General features: G+C 40.0%; 1 protein-coding gene across 1 annotated transcript in view; it reads right to left on the minus strand.

The window, feature by feature from the left end:
• pole.L (polymerase (DNA directed), epsilon, catalytic subunit L homeolog) overlaps positions 1–25,463 on the minus strand; it is a 51,589-nt gene that overhangs the window by 25,619 nt on the left and 507 nt on the right. Inside the window, exons 2-21 of the mRNA XM_018260369.2 lie at positions 23,469–23,604; positions 21,397–21,477; positions 20,328–20,372; positions 20,147–20,239; positions 19,347–19,501; positions 17,899–18,040; positions 17,200–17,280; positions 16,991–17,098; positions 14,320–14,430; positions 14,154–14,239; positions 13,942–14,061; positions 13,671–13,803; positions 12,924–13,037; positions 10,613–10,825; positions 9,948–10,055; positions 9,727–9,855; positions 4,747–4,849; positions 2,016–2,162; positions 1,576–1,721; positions 874–1,022 (exon numbers count right to left, since the gene is read on the minus strand). Coding sequence (XP_018115858.1) covers positions 874–1,022; positions 1,576–1,721; positions 2,016–2,162; positions 4,747–4,849; positions 9,727–9,855; positions 9,948–10,055; positions 10,613–10,825; positions 12,924–13,037; positions 13,671–13,803; positions 13,942–14,061; positions 14,154–14,239; positions 14,320–14,430; positions 16,991–17,098; positions 17,200–17,280; positions 17,899–18,040; positions 19,347–19,501; positions 20,147–20,239; positions 20,328–20,372; positions 21,397–21,477; positions 23,469–23,604 — 2,400 coding nt within the window. The remainder of the gene's footprint in view (positions 1–873; positions 1,023–1,575; positions 1,722–2,015; positions 2,163–4,746; positions 4,850–9,726; positions 9,856–9,947; positions 10,056–10,612; positions 10,826–12,923; positions 13,038–13,670; positions 13,804–13,941; positions 14,062–14,153; positions 14,240–14,319; positions 14,431–16,990; positions 17,099–17,199; positions 17,281–17,898; positions 18,041–19,346; positions 19,502–20,146; positions 20,240–20,327; positions 20,373–21,396; positions 21,478–23,468; positions 23,605–25,463) is intronic.

A 25,463-nucleotide genomic window follows, 5' to 3' on the forward strand; every position in this document is an offset into this window, starting at 1 on the left:
TGCAACTTAAAAGATTCTCTGTTTTTATATTAAAGGGGTGGTTCACCTGTCAGTTGACTTTTAGCATGTTATAGAAAGGCCAATACTAAGCAACATTTTTATAGCTTTTTTTAATTATTTTCCCTTTTCTTCTGACTCTTTCCAGCTTTTAAATGGGGGTCACGGACATCTAAAAAAACAAAAGTTCTCTAAGGCTACAAATCTATTATTATGGCTACCTTTTATTACTCATTTTTATTCTCATCATAATTCAGTCTTTTTTTTTAAAATATCAGTACATGGTTGCGGAGGAAAGTTGGACCTTCGCAACCAGATCAAATTGCAAAAGGGTGAGATGTTGAATAAAAAGATATAACAAATAAAAAATGAAAACCAATTGCAGATTGTCTCAGAATCTCATTCTGTATATCATAGATAGTTCTCTCAAAGTTCAACAACCCGTTTAAGCATTGCTGTTCTAACTCCTGAAACAATGTAGCAGAAGGCAGCTGATAAACAGACCAGTAGGAGAATGGACATCTGACACATTGTATTATGTGTCAGCACCAGAGAACAGAAAGATTACTATTTTCAATTTCAATTATATTTTTCAATCAAAACCCACTGTATTTTTAAATGTATTTAATGTATACTGGAAAGTTGCATTGTATTACATTTATTCTTTTCATTTTATTCAACAGTTTTTGGATGGAGATTCTCTTTAACAAACAGGGATTTAGACACTTTTTACTTTTATCAGTGCAACAGATTTATTAATTAGTCTACATTTTGGTAATTTCGATTGCATACATTATTTAGTTATTATACGTCATGAAATACAGTGCTACTATGAGCAATTTCGGAAAAATTGATAAGTATTCAATTTCCACTTACCCTTTGCGCATAACATATCCATAGAAGGAATTCAGAATGCACTTGTGAGCCAGCTGCAGAGATTCATAAAGAATCTCCATGTTCTTACATCTCTTAATTTCAGCAGCATCTCCACTTTCACTTGCAGAAGATAACTTTTTTTTCCATACCTAAATAGACCCCCCCCAAAAAAAAAAGCATACTGAATGAGGAATGCAAAGATAATGCAACCAACTACTGGCTTGGCCACATCTTTGTATGCAGTAGATGGACTTAAAAAAGTTCACAAAGGGGTAAGCAAATTAAAGAAATGCTTGAGGGTTTGGCATTATTCTAAAAGGCTTCCACTGCCATGAGACAGGATGTTAAAAAGACCAACTCCTTCCCTTACAGCTATTGGGGAACTAGTCCAGGTTCTTTGACCAGTAGCCCTTGTCCCAGGGCCTGACCCAGAGACTACAACGAAAGAGAATACTTTCTAAGGATGCTCCCTACGTGGGATTGCTCTGCTAAGGTTCCCCTTCTATTCCAAAGGACTCTAGGAGCAGGCCAGCAGCAATACTCCTAAGCAAAAATGCTTATACTTTTATATATAAATCTGCATTTTTAGTTATTTTGTGTTCATTAAGAAGTATACACAGAAACAAGTATTATATATAAAAAAAAAAAAAAGGTCAGAGCTCAATGTCTGAAGTTGTACAGCAGATTATAGTAAGAATATACCTTGTGCAGCCCTTTGAACTCATATCTACGATCTCGAAAAGCTCGCACAGTGTCCACATAGAAGGAATTCTCCCTTTGACAGATGGTTGTGACTTTCTCCTCTAGCCTTGTTACATGTATCTTTTTATATGCTTTGCGGCAGTAATCTTTGATGAAAAAGTAAACAGCATAGTAAGACAAAGTAAAATGTGAACAAACTATTAAATGATCAACAGTAGCTTTGCTCAAAATTAAAAACAATAGACATCTGTAAGTCTGTGTGTATTTTATAGCACTACTGGGATACGAAGGGCTGAACATTTTTACAAAGTGGTTTTAGACATGATAGGATGGAGGTTCCAGCCTCACATAGCTTAGTCGAAAGTCTTTATCACTGCAATTCATGCAATGTTGCAGAAATGTTCTAAACAAAACTTTAATGCAGACTTAAAAACACTCACCTGCTAAACGTTTTTTCTCATACTTTGCTTGCTCCTCCCGTGTTAATTCATGAAAAGCTCGTGGAGGTTTCCCAGGAAAAAGAGGCGGAAATTTCTCAGACTCAAGCTGCTGTTGTATGCGATGATATTCACTGCGGCTGGCAGGCACTAAGGAGTTAAAGGATATTTCATTGCAATATAAAAATTGTAGCACTATATTGCAACAAATTGTACCCAGAGAGCAAACAAAGTAGATCAAGACTTTATCATAGTGCCTTTATTGCAGCAAGTTTTAGCTTAATAAGTCTTCTTCAGGTGCACTACTTGTAGTACTGCAATAAAGTCACTATGATAAATTCTTAAAGGAGAAGGAAAGCCCCAGGGCGCAAAACCCCTCCCCCCCTCCCCTGTGTTGCCCCCCCTCCCTCCTCCCCCTGGCCTACCTGTCCCCCTGGGCAAATGCCCCTAACTTGTTACTCACCCCTCTGCGCAGGTCCTGTCCACGGAGTTCACAGTCGCCATCTTCTCCCACGCGCGTCTTCTTCCTGCTCTGACCGGCGTCTTCTGGCGCATGCGCAGTAGGAACAGGTACCGGTACAGCTCTATTGCGCATGCGCCGAATGTCACGAAGTGAAATCGGAAAACTTCGTGACATTCGGCGCATGCGCAGTAGAGCTGTACCGGTACCTGTTCCTACTGCGCATGCGCCAGAAGACGCCGGTCAGAGCAGGAAGAAGACGCGCGTGGGAGAAGATGGCGACTGTGAACTCCGTGGACAGGACCTGCGCAGAGGGGTGAGTAACAAGTTAGGGGCATTTGCCCAGGGGGACAGGTAGGCCAGGGGGGGGGGAGGGGTTTTGCGCCCTGGGGCTTTCCTTCTCCTTTAAGCTAATTTGTTTGCTAGCTTGTTTGTTAAAGGGATCCTGTCATCGGAAAACATGTTTTTTTCAAAACGCATCAGTTAATAGTGCTACTCCAGCAGACTTCTGCACTGAAATCCATTTCTCAAAAGAGCAAACAGATTTTTTTATATTCAATTGTGAAATCTGACATGGGGCTAGACATTTTGTCAATTTCCCAGCTGCCTCTGGTCATGTGACTTGTGCCTGCACTTTAGGAGAGAAATGCTTTCTGGCAGGCTGCTGTTTTTCCTTCTCAATGTAACTGAATGTGTCTCAGTGGGACATGGGTTTTTACTATTGAGTGTTGTTCTTAGATCTACCAGGCTCTGTTATGTTAGGGAGCTGTTATCTGGTTACCTTCCCATTGTTCTTTTGTTTGGCTGCTGGGGGGAAAAGGGAGGGGGTGATATCACTCCAACTTGCAGTAAAGCAGTAAAGAGTGATTGAAGTTTATCAGTGCGCAAGTCGCATGACTTGGGGCAGCTGGGAAATTGTGGGAAATATTGTCTAGCCCCATGTCAGATTTCAAAATTGAATATAAAAAAAAAATCTGTTTGCTCTTTTGAGAAATGGATTTCAGTGCAGAATTCTGCTGGAGCAGCACTATTACCTGATTCATTTTGAAAATTTTTTTCCCATGACAGTATCCCTTTAAGCTACTTGCAATATTTGCAAGTCTAACAACTCATAATGGACTGTTAACTGTTGAGAAGCATACATAAAGTAGAAAGACTACTCTATTTGCAAGCGCCATTTTAATGTAAATTAATCCGAATGAATTGCCATGAAATGATTTCTGTTTTTAAGTGCAGAATTTAAGCTTTTTAATTAAGCTGCCCACCGGATTCAATTATTATTTATTTTTTTTAACAGTATTTTCTCAATTCAAGCGAGAAAAGTAGACCACTTAGTATACAAGTAGGGTTGCCACCTAGCCGGTATTTTACCAGCCTTGCCGGTATACATGATGCTCAATGCCAATGTTATTAATAGGAAAATACATCAAGAATATAGGAAGGCCGGTATTTTTTTCAGGAAAAGGTGGCAACCCTATATACAAGCGAGCAAACAGTGAATTGGCAATTTGTACACATGTACATGTGACAAAAGTGAATTACACTCTACACTCATATGTGTGATATAGATTGTGCTGAACCAGCGCTGTAAAGACAGTGTAGGTAGGCAAATTAAGATTGTCGTAAGACAATTTAACAATGGATGCTTAGGTAAAACAAACTTCAAACCGAGCCAATAACATCACAGAAGCTAACGAAAAGAAAGTAGATTGTAAAACAATGCATTCACCTTTTAATACTTACATTACACGAGAGGCCTTGCAACTGGCACTTAAAGGAGAATTCAACCCTTTAACAAAAAAACTCCGCACCCCCCACCCCATGTAGACCCCCCTCCCTCCAGCCTAACTGCCCCATACTTTATACTTACAGCATACAGATTCTGGCATAGGAGTTCCACGCAACAATGTTTCAGACCTTCGCGTCTTCTTCCGGCACTTCTGCAATTTTCATGAGTTTCGGCGCATGCGCAGCTGTCGCAAACCAGGAAACTGCGCATGCGCTGACATGCTGATCTCCCACTCAGCTTGCCGGAGACCCTGAAGATGGCTGCGTGAAACACTGATGCAGAATCTGCACCGAGGGGTAAGTATAAAGTATGGGGCATTTCCCCGGAGGGGGGAGGAGGGTCTACGTGGGGTGGGGGCATAGGGTTTTTTGTTGAAGGGTTGAATTCTCCTTTAAAAGCACCCATAGTGAACACATTTTGTAAGTAAAAATTATCACAAACTGTGATTAATTGCAAATTTTAATGTGATGTGATACATGACTTACTGCACTCTCCTCTCCATTGCCAAGTCATCTGTCGCTGACAAGCAGCACCGGGTTTATTGAAGTCACAAGCAGCACAAGTCACTTCATCCACCATGGCAGAGGGCTGTAGAATAGCAAACATTTTATGTGGAGTGGCAGACAAAATAGTTATACTGAATGACTGTAATAAAGGCATTTACAACAGAAGAGTACTAGTACTTTTTTTCTCTGTGACAAGATGATATGCTTATCACATTGCTCAGGTTATGCAAGTGTCATAACCCTGTGTCATATCCCTGCATGAACTACATTTCAGTCTCAACCCCCCCCCCCCCCAGTTATCTCCCTTGAGATCTGCCTGATGGGTGTCAAAGACCCATGTTTGAACCCTCCTATATTACACACAAAAAGGGATAGTCAAGAAGTGGTTGTCTAACACATCACCAACCCTTAAGGAATGGAGGGAAACGGTAGCACCAGTACTACCTCTTATTACACTTACCTACTGGTATAGAGGCTGCCCCAAAAGTATGAAAATATGCGTAGAGGCTTCCCACATTTGCCAGATAAGGTACCAGAGGCCATGAAAACCCAACAACCACACACTGAGTTTAGCATGTGGTTAAACTGTGAGTGTGACTTTACCTCGACCCCAGATTCAGGCTTATTTGACGTATGTACCAAGCTAATCAATCTGTACTTCATATCTTCCCAGTTTTTGTTTTTACTTAATTGTTTAAATTAAAAAATTGTCATAACACAACTGACAAATGGAATCTTGTATTTTGGCTCACAAAATCACATGCACAACGAGTTGTGACCAAGAGGCACCCACCCACTGCCCTTGTGGAGGGAGCACGGACGCTGCATGGTGGAGACTTTCCCTTGGCCATAGGCTTGTGTGATCGTTTGTTTGATCCATCTTACAATGGTAGTCTTAAAGGCTGTATGGCCCTTACGAGGTCCAGATGGTAGAATGAAGAGCGATTGAGTTCGACGGAAGGGCTTTGACCTCTCCAGGTACCACTGGAGTGCGAACTACATCTAGTGTTTTACACCACCTTCCAGGTGCCATGTGTCAGAAATTGAACTCAGCGGTTCGAATGGAGAGTCCAACAAGGCTTCGAGTACCAGATTAAGGTCCCAGCCTGCAACTGGTGGCCAGAAAGGAGGTTTTACATGAGCCACTACCTGAAGGAATGTGCGCATCATGTCCTCTTCTGACAACCGGTGCCGGAGAAGAATGGACAATGCAGATACCTGTACCTTCAAGGAACGGAGTTTAAGTCAAAACTGCAGGCCCCGCTGTAGGAATGATAGAACTCAGAGTTCTAGATCCGATTCTTCACACCATTTAAGGTACGAGTGCCATACTCTGTGATATGGATGATGAAGGTTTGCATTCCTTGAGCATACTTGCAATAACCTCTTCGACAAATGGATGCCTCAACAGCCATCCCGTCAAAGCGAACAGACCAGGGTTGGAGTGAACTACTGACCCTTGATGAAGGAGGTCTGGTCTGTATTCTAGGTGACTGACATTCCCTGCAGGTCCGAGAACCATGTCCTGCGAGGCCAATAAGGAACTACTACAATTACTGTAGCAATCGATTGTCTGATCTTCTTCAGGACTCGGGCAGCATTGGAAGTGGTGGGAAATGTACGCTAGATCGAACGTCAAACACAGAGTCATGGCATCCGCCCCTGCCATTGGGTTTCGGTAACAAGCGAAAAATTGTGAAACCTTTCTATGGTTCTGGATGCCATTAGGACTATCTGTGGCTGCCCCCACTGATTCACCAGCTCTGTGAACATCTCTGAGTGAAGCTCCCATAAGCCTGGAACTAGCTGGTTTCAGCTGAGAAAGTCTGCCTTGATAATGAACACCTCCGATATAGGAATGTTGGCCTTTACACAGGCCAGGATTTGCAGAGCTTCCGTCAGTGCTGCTCTGCTGCGTGTACCTCCCTGCCAATTTATGTAGGCCACGGCTGTTGCATTGTTGCTCTGAACTCACACTGGCTTTTCCTGCAGATTGGAAGTCTGGACTCCTCGGGAGACCAGAGACCTTAGATAGTTGTAGATAGTTCATTCCATGCCGCTCCCCAGCCCTGTAGGCTGGTATTTGTTGATAGCCCATTCCAAACAGGCATGCCCAGGATTGTCCTGTGAACAGGCTGCTTGGTCGTAACCACCACTGAAGAGCCTCCCTCGTTGCTCGAGAGAGGGTGAATACTCGAGAGGTTGGTCCCCCTTTCCATGCCGATAGGATATTCGATTGGATAGGACTTAATGAATCTGTGCAAACGGGACCGCCTCGAGACCATCAGCCCAAGCACCTTCATCTCCATGAGAATAGTTGGATTCTGCAGGGAGAGTAGAGAGTGGATCTGATCTGATTTTGGACTGTTTGTCTTGTGTGAGTTTCACCAGTTGTGTGGTGGTGTTGAACTCTAGGCGCAGGAATATCATCTGGTGACTGGGTTGTATATTGGACTTCTTCCAGTTAATGATCCAGCCAAATTGTTTAGTCTGGTCGCCTGTTCCAGATCCTTCGTGGCCCTGTCTTCAGACATAGCCTTCAGGAGAAGATCATCCAGATATGGTGTGACGGATATGCTTTGCAGCCGCAATGTTGCCGATGTTACTGCCATCAGTTTGGTGAACACTCTGGGGGCTGATGAGAGTCCGAGAAAAAGCACCACGAACGGATAGTGCCGGTTCGCAAACGCAAATCTAAGGTACCGGTGGTGAGGCAGCCTCCGGCTGAGTCGGATTTGTCCGCTGTGGGTTTGTTGGACTTACAAAATGTGCGACCCTTGTCACTAGTCTTGAAGGCGAAAGTTAAAGCGCTGTGGTGGACTGTTTAGTCTTTTGTAGCATCCGCTTTGTCCTCGAAAAAAAATGTACCCCGTCTACCGGTTCCTGAAGATCTGTTCCTAGTCTGGGGAAAAAAAGGGACTCCCCCCCCCCCCGGAAATAATAATCTCGAATTCTTCGCCGATTAACTTGTTCCCTTTGAATGGGAGCAAAGTTAGAGATTTCTCTGAACGTAGGTCTGCCGACAAGCTCTTGAGGTATAAACTCCTGCGTGCCGCTACAGACAGTGCAGAGGTGCGAGCAGTGATTTAAGTGGTGTCTAAGGTGGAATCACATAGATAAGCCAATGCTTCAGTGATTGTCTGAGCAGTTGAAAGGAAGTCTACTTTAGGTATTCCTTCCTGTATATCTTTGATTAGTGATTCTGCCCAGGCATGAATGGCCCTGGATAACCATGAGGAAGCCAGGCTTGAACGCAGTGCTGACTGAGTAAATGGCTCTTAAAATCCCTCCAGACGTCTGACGGATCTTTGAAGGCTGCCACATCCATTACTGGCAGAGTGGTAGACTTGGAGAGTCTAGAGACCGGGGCATCAACATCTGGGCGATTTGACCAGGGGATAGGACTTAGAAAATTTATTTGTAGCTTGGAATTTCCATTCTGGGGTGTTCCACTCTTGCTGTATTATTTTGATTAATTGTTCGTGCAATGGAAAACAAGTCGTAGTTTTGTGTTGTCTCTTGAACAACCCCGAACTTTCGACTAGCTTGTTGAATGTTTGCGTGATATTGAGTATCCGAAGTAACTCTTTAAAATTGCAGTCAAATCATGTTGGTTATCTCAGCCCCTGGTCTCCTCCTGAAAGTCTTCCTCCTCCCCTGAAGACACATCAGATGGTGGGAGTTCACCTTCTGACTGGAAAGGAGCTTGATCAGCGCATGATCTGTCCTTAGCATCGTCTGACATTTTTCGCTTGCCGCTTCACTTGTGGCCGAGCTTAACCAAGGCCTTTCCTGAATGTTATGCTATGGTAGGTAACCCTTGCAATAATGCTAAAGATTGTGAAAGTTGAATTGCCCAGAGAAGAGCTTGGGGCTCTGCTACTTTGATGCCTCAGATCCTGAGACCTGCCCTCTAACGGAATTTTCATTGCTGCCGGCGCAGGGTTGCCATCCTGGGGTAGAATTTGACTCCTGCCCCGCAAAGCAGAACACCCTAACCCCCCCCCCTGGAATTTCAGACTGGCACTTTGAACAGGAAAGTAAGTCACCTGTGCTGTAGCGGGCTCCTTTGCCCCCCACCAGGGAGACTAGCCCCCCTGATCTACCTTCTGCCATTGGAAACACCGTGGGCATGCACGGTGTTCTGGGTTGAGACAGGTACAGACCAGGAAGTGAGTACAGCTAAGTACTGGTGGTAGGGGGTATGTCTGTAGAGAGTGCTGCCCTTGTCCTGAAGCTCTGCAGCTGTGGAGTGTGTTAGCCCACGCTACTGCCCGGAGTGTGCTAGAAAATGGCTGCTTGGAACACACCTGCGTTCCACCAAACGCGTCTCCTCGATAATGGTGATAGCCATGCTCTTCCTGCTAAGATAGCAAGGGGAATGCTGTGCTAGGGTCGGGTGCAGGAGTTGCAGTGGAGGGAAGACCCAGCGGCCTTCTCAGTGGAGCTGGGGGACTTAGTTGGCATGTGGCTAGGACTAGACTGCTCTGAAGCAGGTGGTAAGTGCATGCGGCAGATTCTGGCTACCGGTAGAGCTCTGATCCACCTACCCTATGCGGTTTTCGCACCAGGCAGACCTTCTACCACTAATAGAAGGCGGGGACATCTGGGTGGTCGATATAGCCTCTCGGGCTAGCAATGAACCCGGTGGATTCCTTCTTGATGGGAGTGAACCTTGTAGGAGACAGGTAGCCCTGCTCCTGGTATCACTCCGAATGTCAGTAAAGTTACCGAAAATGGTCTTCCCTGTGGGGAAAAAAGGAACTTTCCTGTAATCTGTCCTCCAGGAAGCAGGACACTTAGAAAACTGAGTGGTATAGTACAGTGTATGGGGTTTAAGCATGCGTGGCATGCCCCTTAATTGTTATTCAAATGTCTTGCCTCTTGGAGGGGTGGAGCTCAACCCCGTAGGTCCCCGTGTCCCCCTTAAGACGACAGAGAAAAAGGCCTTTCACTAACCTGAAGTCGGTTGGTGAGAATAATATTGGGGTACATTGCCCCCACATCAAGATGGTAAATAAGAGGACACTCTATTCTGTTTGGCACCTCCTTAAGAGAATTGAGTTTCTTCTTAATCTCATCACAGACCTGCAGAGAAAAGTCAACAGTACATAAATAACAAATTATTGAAGGAATGAAAGGTGGATGAGACTGTTACAGCTTCATATAGCTTATTTTACCTCTTGAAAGTTTGTTATCTGCTCCAGTGGAATTTTTTCCTCTTCCTCAATTGCATGGCGCAAAGTTAACTCAACACGCTGGAGTAAAAAATCAAAGGCTGCTGGGTTCTGGAGGAGGGAATATAAACATTATCTTGAAGTTTGTACAAACATAGGCATCTTTCATCACTTCAGGAATGACCAATGTCTTCCCTGTCAGTTCTGTTTAGAGCTCATATGACTCATGTTTTGTCAAAACGACATATTGGATAGAAAAGTAATTGGTATATACATGTAACTCAATGTAAAGATGGGGTTTATTTTTACTGTGCTACACATCGATCTGCAAATCATTATTTTCTCCTAACAGAAAACCTTCAGAGCTGAGAATAAGGGCTAACATAGGCATTTAGCCTGTACCAGCCATGCCTTGTCACTTTTAGGTGGCTAGTTCCCTAGCAGACCTTCCACTTGAAACAGTGACAACTGCAATGTATATCTGGTGTCTGCACAGGGAACAATCTCAGCTCCTACCCCTCTGTAAGAAATAAAGCATGGAACGTAAGCAGTCTTTGCAACTGTGGATGTGTAGAGGGCTTTTAGGTTGGCACATCAAATATAGCAAATACGTAAATAGATGATTCATTGTAATGAAAAGAGCTGTTCATCAAATGTACAACACACACCATTTTAAATCGGCAAGGAATGTCACTCCTGAACACTCCAGACTCAAGGGCCTCCACATGTCCACCTACATAGGTCTCAGAGTCCAGCACATGGCCATCATTAGTCAATTTGTTGAATACAGTCTCTTGTTTGTTGGGGAAAACAATATTTGCATGGTATGCTTGGACCATCAGCAGTGCCTCACAGAGGGTTCCTGAACCTTTTCTCAGGACCTACATACAGTGAGAGAAATGCAGCAATTAGCAATTTTACTGAAAATAAACGTTAATGAAACATAAGGAACAAATAGAATTCAAATGTAAGTAAAAAACGTGCACCAAAATTTAAGCATGATATAAAAAAGTATACAAGGACAAGAAAATAAATTACACTTGTGGTACAGTGACCAAAGCAATGTGTCAAAAGGTCTGCCTTTAAAATTCTCCATAGCAAGCGATGAAAGCTTCATCGAAAGTGTTGCTAAACAGAGGTTATTTTCTCTGTTTAAAGGAATTGTTCAGTATAAAAACTGGCATAGCCTGTGCAAAATAAAAAATGTTTCTATTATAGTTAGCTAAAATTGTAATCTATAAAGGCTGGAGTGACCGGATGACTAACACAAAAGCCAGAACACTACTTTATTGGTTTCCACTAATTGGTTACCAGCCAGTAACCAATCAGTGCCTGGGGGGGTACATGGGTCATATCTGTTGCTTTTGAATCTGAGCTGCATGCAGAGGATCAATTGCAAACTCACTGAGCAGTTATGTCCCATGTGGAAGTTGGATTCTGGCTATTATATTAGACATCCAGTCACTCCAGTCTTTATACATTACATTTTTGGCTAACTAACTATATTAGAAACATTTTTCATTTTGTACAGCCTATTTAGCCAGTTTTTATTTTTATAAAACAGTTATTTTAAAGACTTTAGCTCTCAGGTCAAGGAAGGAACATGCATAAACCAGTTACTCCATTATATATGTCCAGATCACATATTGGGAGCTCACCTACACAGGAAAGCTGTCCTGTATTTAATTGTAGGAAAAATGTTGGGAAGATCTCTCTGAGCAGGACAGCTACCTGAATGTATAAGGAACTTACAGAGGGACTGGGAGTGCTGCCTGCCACTGCAAGAAGCAACTGTGAGACTGGAATGTCTAGGGCAGTGATCCAAAACCAGTAGCTCATGAGCAACATGTTGCTCTCAACCCCTTGGATGTTGCTCCCAGTGGCCTCAAAGCAGGGGCTTATTTTTGAATTCCTGGCTTGGAGGCACGTTTTGGTTGTATAAAAACCAGGTGTTCTGCCAAACAGTCTCAATGTAGATTGACAATCCACATAAGGGCTACCAAATGGCCAATCATGGCACTTATTTGGCACATCAAGAACAATTTTCATGCTTGTGTTGCTCCCCAACTCCTTTTTCTTCTGAAAGTTGCTCAAGGGTTCAAAAAGTTGGGGATCCCTGGTCTAGGGATTGCCAAGCCTCCTGGCTTTTCTCAGTTCTTCAAAGTACTGTAATGAGTATAGGAGTGACCCCAAGATATGTGTGTTCTGTTGCTGGTAGCCCACAAGCAGCCCAGATTAATGAAGAAACTTATCAAATGCGTAGGTAGCACCCAGATTTTTCATTATGATTTATGTTTTGTATACTGAAATGGCCCCCCTTGTGTATTAATAAACTGCCTAAAAGAAAACTAAAGCTTAACTAAAGAAGTAGGGTAGAAATATTTTACACTGTTTTGGGCTTCTCTACCAGCCCTAGGCAACCACAATTCATTAATAAAGATCTGTCTAACCAAAGATTCCCCTATATCTATACTGACTCAAAATATACAGTACACAATATATAAATGTCACAATATAAGGCGGATTAGTAACTAATGCAGATAATTGCTACATGGCAGCACATAAACCAAGTAGCACCATAGTTAAATAATCAGCCTTCTAGCATCATCTTATATTACAGGTCAACCTAATTTCCTGTTTGATAAGCTACAACTACCCCTAAGCTTATCTTATCAACAGCTGCTCGGAGCCCACTGAGCATGTAGGTATCACAGACACTTTCCAAAATGGTGACCCCACTCTGACAAGTTTGAAGTCCTGGATCATTGCTGTTATTGTGAAGCTGAAACGTTAGGCTGGTGCAAGAAGTTTAGTATATAAAATATGTAATTTTAAGCCAAATTCATTTTTAGGGTTTAGTTGACCTTTAAAGTGAAGAAAATGTATGTTGTGTATCCTGCAACCTTGCACACTATATGAAAGATGCATGCATTTGGGTACAAACACATACTGAAAAATAGCAACACTAATTTCTCATACCTCATCAGGCTCCATTGGAATAATAGTGCAGAGTGCAAAGATGAAGGGGTGAACATACTTCATGTACATGTAGTAAGTTGCTACTGCATCTGACACAGAGTAAGTGGCAAGGACCTATAAAAAAAACGTACTGTATTACAAGGAGTACAGCATGACCGTTAAAGTAAGTGTTACAGAACTGATTTTGCGCATTGAATCAATATCAAAGTTATTTATTTTTCACAGGTGGATCGCCTTCATGGTTTATAAAGTACACCAATAACTTCATTAAAGCAAATGTGATTTGAAAAATAATCTTGAAAAACAGAAAAACGTATGAAACCATTGCTGACATTTAAGAATTTTATAGTTTTTTTTATAGAAAAACTAGCAATACTATTGAGAACATGGAGATGATCTGATCCAGCAGAACATAAAACATTGCCAATGATCATAAGAGTAGTAGTAAGCTGTTGCACATATTTCAGCCAGTTGAATCTTCATATTAATGTTTAACTTATTTAATTTCTTGCAGGGATGCACCAAATCCTGGAATTCTTTTTTTTTTTTTTTTTCCTCAACAGCCGAACCAGAATCAAAGTGATACTGACACTAAAAAAATATTAATGTACATCAAAAGTTCCCTATATCTCATGTTGATCATTATTCACTCATAGGGCTGTTTTGTAACTGTCACTTGGAGTGGTGGATTAGGTATTTGTCTGAATCCTAAAATTGTGGATTTGGAGCATCCCTAATTTATTGTACCTGTGGTTCCTCGGTAGCCATACGACACATCTCCTCTGGATCCAGCTCCACTGGGTCATAACCCAGCTTAGCTTTAGCAGCAGCTTTGAGATTGTGGCTTCCAACAGGGAGATAACTATCTCTCTTCACCCACCTGTCAAGAGAAAATCAGAAAGAAAAAATTCAGTCCTTTCCCTAACAGTCAACAAATCCTAGAAAAAAAACAATTCTACATTAACCAAGGCCCCCCCCCCCCTTCTGCCCCAACAGTTCAAGCATTTTTGTTATCTACCTGAGACAATCCATGTGAATGCAAGGGGGAGATTTGTATTCCCCTTGATTGTCTTTCTGAAAGCCAATCTCCTGAAGCATACTCATCCCATGCACTGTTGCACGAGTTTCTACAAATGGCCTGCAGAGAAAGTCAGAAAGTTTACACAGAAATGAGCTTTATTACTAGTACAATTTTGGAGGGTTATTAACAGTTACAGAGATGTGGTTTACCAGTCAAAGAAGTCCCCATTGTATGTTACAATGATATTGGGTTTGGTCTCTTGGATATGTTCAAACCATCTCTGGATAAGATGTGCCTAAAATTGAAAACAAAAGTTGTAACCTAAAGCTAAAGTAGAGCGAGGCTTGCAAGACAGGATCTCTAACAGTAAGTTACCTCATCTGCTTCATTAAAGATGCAAAAAGGACCTTCATACTCAGGCTTTGGTGTGAATTCAAAGTCTTCAATATCTTCAGATACAATTTCCCTGTTTGTTATCAGGTAACCCTATAAAAAAGACAAAGTTGGTGGTCATTGAGCTCAGGATCTAAACAATATATGTAAGAAAAGAACCAGATTTCTTCTTTTAACAATGTTAGATGCATTTTAATACTGGTATGGAGATACTGCCCTTTCGTTCATAAGTTTTAACAGGATAGAAACAGTGAGAGAAAAGAGTGAAACATACGCACATTGATAAAAAATATTACTTTTTTCCAAATGTAACAATAAAGCAGTTTTCCATAGAGACTCGCAAGGAGTCCACGGAAACATTTTTAACGGGGGGCTCACTGAAACATTTTTAACGGGGGCCCCACAAAATTGTCGTGGGTGTAGTGAAACATTTGCAGAGAAAGAAAAAGCACTGGAGGCTCAGCTTTACCGTTTCAATTTCATTAATAGACCTGGGAAAATATTGAGCCTTTACTTACATTAACCTAGAAGTAATATCCCTGCCAAACTCATAAACATAGCTGAAAATCCAAATACAAGTTAGTTACTAGTTAACGAACTAACTTGACCTCCAATTGTAGAGCATATATAGGGCAAATGAAACATATCCCCTTAAAAAAAGTATACTACTCCCATAGTTAACTCTTGCAATTTTGCAAATACTTGCAATGCCTTTTTTGGCAAATCCCTAGGAGACAATTTGAGCTAATGGAAAAACCAAAAGGGCACATTTACTAAAGAGTGAATTGTGTTTTTCTGAAGAAATTTCCCTAAGAGAACATCACCTATTTACTAAAAGACAAGCAACACACTTAGCTAGCAAATTACCTTGTCACTGGCAAACTTTCACTGCGTCTTGCCAGGCAAATTTTCACTCAGTCGAATGAAAATTCACTAATTTATCAAAGTGTCAAAATTTCAGTTTGTCACCGTTTTCATCAAAATCTATTTTTAATAAAAAGCGGCCACTTCCAGCAATTTCACCAACTAATAATGCTACTAAATGCATACATATGACCTTTATATACCCACTGAATTTAAATTGAAGTATACAGTAGGCTAATGAAGGCTAGGAAGAAATGATGCTAGAGAAAATTTGTCATGCAATTATCGCACCAACGAATCCTCACTGCCGAAAGTATGGCAATCGTTCTTTTGCCAAGACATAATTGTCCATTTTGATGAATGCGGGTATTCACCATAAAATAAATGTCCGACGCAGTTGTGCAAAGTCTGGCAGAGACTTCTAAAGCAAATATTCACATGCAAGTGAATGTGCCCCATAGTGTGATTACCCCAAAGAACAAGGGGACAATTTTCCAAGATATCTATATTCACTGGCTGGCTGTGCAGCCAATATTGCTTTCACACAAGCATTGGTGGCAAGTTTGGCATGCATTGGCAAAACCTAAGATATGATTATCCCACTCCTTCCTCATCATTCTCAGGAGTGTGTATTGCCCCTTTTCCTCTATACTTCAGTCTCCTACAACATTAATGTCCCTAAATATTCAAACCTTTAACATATGGTCGCAGTAAGTTTATTCCTTGTACAGGTATGGGATCCGTTATCTGGAAACCCATTATCCAGAAATCTGCGAATTACGGAAAGACTGTCACCTATAAACTTCATTTTATCCAAATAATCCAGATTTTTAAAAATAATTTAATTTTTAAATGTAATAATGAAACAGTACTTTGTACATAATTCAAACGAAGATGCAATTTAAAATACTTTAGGGCTGGCACTCAGATGAAGGCAATCTTCCACAAGGCAGTTAAATCAAAATAAAATAGTTTATTGTGTCCACAGCCTAGGCTAAGTATTTTGAGTTTGTCCCCTCCCTATGCTGAGGGCTTGTGGAGGTGCACCTGGGCCTCTTCCCTTAGGTGGTGAGTAATCATCTTACTATTTGGAGAACCCCTTCAAGTTTTATTATAATATGCAAATTATCCATAGTCTAAATAAACCCAGTAGGCTGGTTCTGCTTTACATTTCATGATTTTCTAGTAGATTTAGGGGCATATTTATCAAGGGTCAAATTTCGAATTGAAAAAACTTCGAAATTCGAATTCAAAAAGACCAACCAAAATGAAGTAGAAGTTTTGTTTTGGTCGAACAGGTCTGTTTTCGATTGAATAGATCCGTATTTGGCCAAATTAGAATTGTACGAATCGAAGGAATAGCTAATTAGATCGAATTTGATTCTAAGTTTTTCCCCCCCAAAAAAAAAATTAGATTTTTTAAGTCCACCATTTGACTCCAAATAGGTTCTAGGAGGCCTCCCATAGGCTAAAACAGTAATTCAGCAGGTTTTAGATGGCGAACGGTCGGTCGAATTTTTAAAGAGACAGTACATGATAAATTGCGATATACAAATTTTTTTCAGATTCAAATCGATTATTTAGTCGAAGTTCACAAAAAATAGCTTGAAATTCGAATTTTTCCATTCGAAAATTCACCTCGACCTATGAAGATCCAAATTACAGAAATGTCTTTTTTTGAAAAGCCCCAGTTCCCGAGCATACTGGATAATAGGCCCCATACCTATACTGCAAATATCTTGATAAGATTAAGATTAAAATACCGATATATTAAGGAGAAAGACCTAACCTGTCCATCAATCATGTAGGAAATCATCATAATTTGGTCAGTTTCAGCATCTGGAAACTTCAAAGGCAGCTTTGTGGTTTCAATGTCAAATGCCATGACAACTGGGTCCTGTGGGATAGACAAATAATTAAAAAAAATATATATCCCTCCCTCCTAGCGGTCTCATAGCACAAGAAAAATTTGGTGTAATGAGTAGACAGAATACATACAGGCCTTTCCACAAGGTCATCTCGTCGTGTAATTTCAGGAGGGGAAGAGCTTCCACGATACCGAATATTATACCAATGTGCCTGCAAAAATAAGTCATAAAAGTTATGTACTACAGTAAATTCAAAGTTGCTCTAGTAACTGGTCTATTATTTGAAATTCTGGATTTAACTTATGTTCTGAAGTACTCTTTGCTTTCCCAGCATTCATTATTCTGACATTGGTCCTAAATTTCAATTGGCAAACTCATTTTGGCAAAGAACACATGTATAAAACATTCTTTCTATGCTGTTTTATTTCATGAATGCCACATTTCCTGTAATTTTCTTTATGAATACCATACTATAGCTTTAATGAGAGAAAACAGCTATTCGATTTTTCTTACAAAAAGCATTAGCGGATCAGCAAATCAGCAAAGGTTCACTTTTCTTCACATCAATTTTTACCAGGTAGTGCAAAACTACACAAGTGCCTACCAGAAAATTACACGTGCATATCAAACATGCATACTGACAAAACACAGACCAAATCTAATGAGTATGATACATGGTACAAAATCTCTCAATTACCATACCTATTTCAGTCTGAAAATGAAGAGAATTGACATGACAGTGGAGACTCTAACAGTAATCAAAATAATAGACCCTGATGAAATATTCTGCATTGCTGAATATAATCTTTTCCGAAGTCCTTATACTCACCACATGTATTTTAAGATCTATAGAAACTCGCACATGGTATGGAACATCATATTCCCGCATGTCCACTATATTCTCCATCTGATCAGAGATCTTCTTGGAAGGACCTTCCTCCTCTGCACCCATGTTATTCCCAGTTAGGGCACTAAAATATAATTTAAAGAAGAAGGAAAATTAAAATTAAGTAAGCTTTATCAGAAAGGTCTATATAAATACACCAGTAAACCCTCAAAATAATGCTGCTTTGAGTCCTCTGTCAAAAAAAACCACCACATTTCTTTCCTTCTATTGTGTACACATGGGCTTCTGTATCAGACTTCCGGTTTTCAGCTTAAACCTCCAGGGCTAGGGCTTAAGCATGCTCAGTTTGCTCCTCTCTCCCTCCCCTTTCCCCCCATCCCTTCCTTGCTGCAATCTGAGCCCAGAGCTACGATTGAGAAAGACTCAGGCAGGAATTGATGTCACACAAAGCTAATATGGTAGCCGTTGGGGCAAGGAAATACAAAATGGCATGAAATGTTTATTTAAAATAACCCCACTGTAAAGATAAATTCCTATAGGGAGCAGGATATCACATTTGGTTGCCTGAAGCTTTAAAGTTACATGACATTAAAGGTTTGGAATCAGTTTGATAGGAATTCACGATTCAGCCAAGTGAATGCTGATGAAAACTGGGAAAAATAGCCCAATCAATAATAAAATCCTGGATCTGTTGCAATGTTTTTTATTATTAAAACATTACACAAGTGTGTTGTAAGAATAGCTTTTATGGTTTCAAAATGAAAGGTGAAAAGTTTCACCTTCAGATTAACTTTTAGAATGTTATAGAATGGACAATTCTAAGCAACTTTTCAAATGGTGTTCATTATTTTATTAATATAGTTTTTGAATTATTTGCCTTCTTCTTGTGACTGTTTCTAGTTTTAAAATGGGGGTCACTGACACCATCTAAAAAAACAAATGCTCTATAAGGCTACAAATATATTGTTTTTGATACTTTTATTTTGGGCTCAAGCCACCAGATTGCTGAAATTGGGCCCACTGCTGAATAAAAAGCTTAATAACTCAAAATAAAAAAATAAAAAACAATTGCAGTTTGCCTTAGAATATCACTCTACATCATACTAAAAATTAATTCAAAGGTCAACAACCCCTTTAGTCATTAAATGGACCCATTTATGGATCTTGTCTCATAATCTGAGTATCTTTGAAATGAAAAGGAACATAATAAGCAAAGTATTCTTCCCTATACAAATGAGCTCTAGCCCCACTGATTTAAGTAGCCTATATGAAATTTATATGTATGGATAATACATGCTTCTGCACATCCCTACTTTATAAACAGAGTTAATTTTACCCATTTTGCATTTTTTTTGGACATAAAATTTAAATTGTAGGTTTATAAGTAGACACCAATGCAAGAATGGAAGAATACAGAAACAGTAACTAACCTAGAGAGCATGGCTGTGTAAGTGTCACTGGCATGATCTCGCTCTTTGTTCTTCCTCACAGCAGGGGAGATCTCCTTCCTCACTTTAATAAGGTCATCCACCGAGTGGAAAGACAATTTAATGTAGCCACGTTTCAGACCAACAAGATGGTTTGGCTGCAAAAACAAGGAAAAACTAAAACCAGGGCATTCGCTATGTCAGTATCCATAATGATTTTAGTCTACAAATTTTCAAATCCTGACATGAAGGTTGTTAAGTGGTGAGGGAATGAAAACTTCTGATCTTATGCAAAATACTAAGAAAACATACAGTACAGTCGCTACTTTATATATACGCTAAAGAAATACATAGAACCACACACAAATAGATGAAACTTGTGCTGATAAACTGGGACACAATGAAGTGAAACATAATGAGGATGTGTGATAACAGGAGATTCACCAATATACTCCTGTTTGCATTAGAGATTACATTAAAATGGCAATGTCAGGTAAAGTAGCCTATGCAGTTCATGAACAGGCAGGCAGCAATAAATCACCCAAAGTACCCTTTGCCATAGCATAGGGAGCAATTAGCTGCAATTTTGGTCTGTACTATTTCAGAGTTGTTAATTCATACGGAGGGCATAAAAGCAAAGGAAATATTATCGGTTACTAGTAGCAACATAACTAGAAGTTACAAAACTTAATGACAATGTTCTCCTGACTTTCCCCCATCCACTCTATCTAGGAGATGATAATCTGTTTATCCCACTAGAACATATATACCCTTGAGTCTCATAAGCGCCTTTAGCTACTGACCAAATCGAGGTCTTCCTTTGGTATTGTCTCCGACTTTGCCAGCTTCCCCTGGAACTTTTTGGAAAGGAAAGAGGAAACCTCCCTCTCACAGCCCTATTTTAAAAAATAAATAAACAAAAGCATTCACAATTTTCTGCAAATCTCTGGACAACAGCAAATACAAATATATAACTGATCTTACCTTCTTTGTAGCTACATAGAAGTATGGTTTGTACGGCAGTGCTACCTATGGATAAAAATAAAATATACCAAGAGTGAAAATTTCTGTTAAAGTGGTGGTTTGCCTTCACTCTGTAGTTGTTAATTTTTGGATCAGCAAGTACCACAGACCTTTACAAATTTGCTCTTTCTAATTTATTAAGCCAGAGAGCTAAATCGCATAATCTGTTGAAACTGCTTAAAAAGATTTTTCCGTATTAGGATATGAGTAGTATGTGGAATGGTAATGCCATCCCACGCACAGCTTTTTCAAGGCCAATATTTTTTGACCCACCAAATGGGTCTCCTGTAGAAGGAGAATTGAGGGTGGGTGCCTCTTTATGTAATTGAACATCAGACTTTAAATTTAGAGTTGAGGCCCCTTACATTCAATGATAGTATTGAAAGGTCAGCCATTTTTTTTGCGTTGTGTGTATGGGTTTGCCAATTGCAGTGTCCAACTACAACCTCCATTGCATAAGTAAACAAGGTGACCATAGAAAAATTTTAGATATTAAAAAAAAAAAAACTACAAACCCCACGAAATTATATTTCTTTATTGGGGTGGGATATGAATTGGAAGGTTTTGCATTGTTGTGTGTTGCTACATTTTAGGGGATTTCACAATTTTTACTTTTAAATCAGGACCCATTAAAAATATTCTCTCTTTTTTAACTTGAAAATAAAAAGAGAAAATGATTTGTGTCATATTTCCTTTGCATTGCAATTCATTCCAGTATTAAATATTTTTGCTTTTAAAATAGACAATATTATACAAATTAGACCATGTGTCACTATTTAAATTGAGTTGTCTATAATTACTTGCACCCTTCTTCCAACAAATGATTTGATGATAGTACAGCATTTTTAAGGGCACAAAAGCTTTACAAGTATTACATTTCATTATTTCAGAGGCTTTAGAAGAGCAATGTTTTTTCAAAGAAACTGCAACTGTAAAGAAATGCAGTCAGCAACAAAAAGATACTTGTAAGCCATACGCCTTGGTTAAAGTTAAACACTATTTAAATGTAAACATACAAATTTATGCTTACCTTAAATCTACTCCCATCTTCTTGGATGAAGTAATAATCCACAGCACTCACCAGCCGTTTGTCCTCATCCAAAATCTCATTCTTTGGAATAGAAAAATTAACATGTGAAAATGTTAAGATTTTTTTCTTGCACATTCAAAATAAAGCAGCCAAATAAAAGTTTTTATTTTAAAGGAGACGTCTCCCCAATAAATATACAATAGAAAATAATTTGGAATTAGTTAAGCAAAATATAAATGATTTAAATCTTGTTTTCTTCAGTATTGGAATTCCCAATAACAGTAAGCAGGCAAGTGCCATTTTGTGCACATTGATATTAAAGCAAGCTCTCCTCTTCGAGGCGGGGGATGTGAATAGTGCAATGCCATCTATGACTGAGGCATAGAAGCTGGGAAGGCAATACATGATTGACAGTTGAGATTTTTACAGGTATGGATGTTTGAGGGGGGGAAAAAAAAAAGAATTTGATGTCTGGCGACAGGTGATGATATATTCCCTGTTGATATACAGTACTACATCTTTTGGTATAGTAAGAAACAGCAGCACAACGCACCACACTACTAAACCTATTTGGCCATTTGAAGACTTTAATGGGCGTCGGCGGCAAATTTTTGACGAAACGGGTCATATTCGCTTATCCCTATTCACCAGAAATAAAGACTTTTTCCAATGTCTTTCTATTTTCTATGTGTGACCGTTTTTCTAATATTGGAGTGTAAAGTTTAATTTTTCACCTTCTAAAGCAGCTATGGGAGGGGTGCCGCTGACCAGTAAACTGTTCTAAATTGATACATTTAGTTGATACATTTCTTATCCTTGGCCCTGCTGAGCAGAACCCCTGAGTTTCATCACAGGCAGCTGTTAGAATTGATACAATAGTTGCTAATACTCCAGAGATACTGCAGAGAAATGTATCAACTAAATGTTGCAAAATTCAGAACAGTTCAGAATCTGCACCTGAATTACTGAGCTGCCAGACTCAAACAGGGACATTCAACTTTACACTTTAGATTTCGAAAAAACAATAGAAAATAAAAAATGGAGAGTAATTGAAAAAAGTCTTTATTTCTGGAGCACAATCTGATAACAACTGAACTGAAAAAAGCGTCTGGAAGGCGAACGTCCCCTTTAAAAGCGCTCATGCAGTGCAGCCTATTATTGTAAGCCTTTGAGGGAAAGAAATAGAATAGGGTTATCTACCAGCACATCTTTCCCCAAAAGTGGATGCTAAGCAAAACAACATTATGGACATAATTATTAACCAAATAACATAGAAAAGCAAATCACAGTGAAATGTATGGAGATCAAGTTATCTTTGCCATAGTATTCATGCGACAAAAAAAAATACAATCTTTTGACTGCAGATATGAGAAAGAGCTTCGCCAAATCTGATGCAATAAACCATATCCATATATAGAAAAGGAAACGTATATACTCGAGTATAAGCCTTCCCGAGTATAAGCCGAGGTACCTAATTTTACCTCCAAAAACTGGTAAAGCTTATTGACTCGAGTATAAGCCGAGGGTGAGAAATGCAGCAGCTTCTGGTAAGTTTCAATCAAAAAATTGAGGGTTTCTGCTCCCATTGGAGTTGCCGGCGTCTCGTTTTTGGATGCCGGCAACCTTTCTTGGACGCTGGCGAATATTCTTGGAGACTATTCTTGGACGCCGGTGACTATTCTTGGACGCCGGCGACTATTCTTGGACGCCCGCGACTATTCTTAGACGCCGGCAACCGTTTTTGCGCTTGACCCGAGTATAAGCCGGGGTAACGTTTTTCAGCATATTTTGGGGGCTGAAAAACTCGGCTTATACTTGAGTATATACGTAAGCTCAAAAAGAAACAATTAGGTGCTGGATGGGAATAAAGATAGCTTCCAGAAATAGCAGGGTTTAGTTATTAAACAGGTCAAGATGGTTGGAGGAAGAAGGCATTGTTGATGCGTGAATGGCAATATATAGATTTCTTAATATTTTTTTCAAGTTCAAAAGGTAAAGAAGAAAGTCCTTAGGGTGCCCTTAAAATTGAAAACACTCAGCCAAGTGACATTTGTAGGTGAAATATGACTTACTGGGTGCATGTTGAGAAGCCAGCCTGTTTTTTCCCCTGGTTCACGAATCCTCTCAAATCCATACTGAGCATCAATCTTGTCTGTCCACTGACTGCGTTCCAATCTCTTGGCAGCTGAGCTTGCAGAAGCATCATCTCTGAAAAACAGGTTGATCACATTTTAGTCAGTGCACTTGTTTCACAAAGACTACTCGTCAATTACAGGAGTCCTTCCTACTACTAGAATTTAAGAAGCTAGCAAACACAATGCTAAATATTGAGGTACAGGCAACGGTACGGTGCTCTAGATTTGCTCTCCCTGTAAACCCCACCTGCTTACTTTTAAATTAATGTTGCATTTTAAAGCTCCTTAGAATTTGTAGTTATGTATCCCAGTAAGTTTGCATTCTGAGCAAAAAAGTAAAAATAAAATACCAACTACACATTTGCCCTTGATTTCCCAACACCTGTTTCTATACTGCATGTTTCCTGCAGAGTATTTTAAACATATCACGACTATACAGTCTGGTCTATAGCTTTTTCTTAACTTGAATTCCGTGCTGCCCAAGACCAACAGGGAAATATATATGACCTGCTACTCAACTCTTCTCTCATTACCTCCTCACATGCACCCCTCCTCTGGAACGCTCTCCCACGGTCTGTCCAACTTTCTCCCAACCTTTCTGCTTTCAAGAAATCTCTTAAAACGCACTTCTTTCGAGAAACCTACCCTCACTCTGCTTAACTACCAAACGCAACACCACATACAGTACCACATTTCTCACCCACCTAATTCGATCTTGCCCACTCCCACACCTTGTTTATTACTCCCTTCCCTTTAGAGTGTATGCCTATGCATAGGGCCTTCCTCACCTTTTGTACTGGTATTGATTGTGATGCATGTAACTCCATATGTTCTATGTATATAACTCATGTGATTTAGTTGTATAATCCCATTTACTTTACAGTGCTACGCAATATGTTGGCGCTATATAAATACATGTTAATAATAATAATAATAAATATATATATATATATATATATATATATATATATAATTCTGAATGTGGACCAGCACTCCAAATTCTTGTGAAAAATGATTTTATTGAAATATCACTCGTGTATCCAACATTACAGGCCCCAATGAGGGCCGAAACGTTGGATACATGACCGATGTTTCAATAAAATCCTTTTTCACAAGAATTTGGAGTGCTGTTCCACATTAAGAATTATACAGTCTACTTGACCATAGCACCCACGCTTGATAAAGAGTCCTGTGTGACTCGAAACGTCGCATTATTTTGTCTACTGATAATGAGCCAATAAATCACAAATAAAGTTCACAGAAACAACGCGTCAGTGTGCTGCGGTCTGTTGGATATTGCATAGCACCCACATAAGCGTTGGAGGAAGAGTGCAGGTACTTATTGGACGGACACACACACATATATATATATATATATATATATATATATATATATATATATATAAAGCACTGCGTATCTTGACAGCACTATATAAATAAATGATGATGATAAATATATATATATATACACACACATACATACATACAAGAAAGACCAGCAACACCAGAATTTCAATGTCACAGTGAAACTTTTATCAGCAGTGGAATCACTTGATTGAAATTCTGGTTCATTGTAGAGCGGTGGTTCCGGTCCTCCTAGAGCAAGTGTGGATCAGTGGCAAGGGAGGCCAGTAAGGGTGAGATATGAGGCGAATCAGCGACATTTTAATTTTTAACAACCATACAGACACCATAAATGCAGAGGCAGAGACTGTGGGGTCTGTAGTATGGTAGCCCCCTGCAGGTCACACTTGGGAGGGGGTGCCTTTCCGCATTACACCATTGGTCCACAATAGAAGGATGTTTTGTGGAGACATTGTTATTGAGTGTGATTACGGTTTATTCAACTTCATTGGTGTCTGTACACAGGCCCAGACTGGCCATCTGTAGATTGTTGCAAATGCCAGAGGACCTGCTATAAGGTGCCATAGA

This window comes from Xenopus laevis, chromosome 1L (genome assembly GCF_017654675.1).
Source record: "Xenopus laevis strain J_2021 chromosome 1L, Xenopus_laevis_v10.1, whole genome shotgun sequence".
NCBI classification, from domain to species: domain Eukaryota; kingdom Metazoa; phylum Chordata; class Amphibia; order Anura; family Pipidae; genus Xenopus; species Xenopus laevis.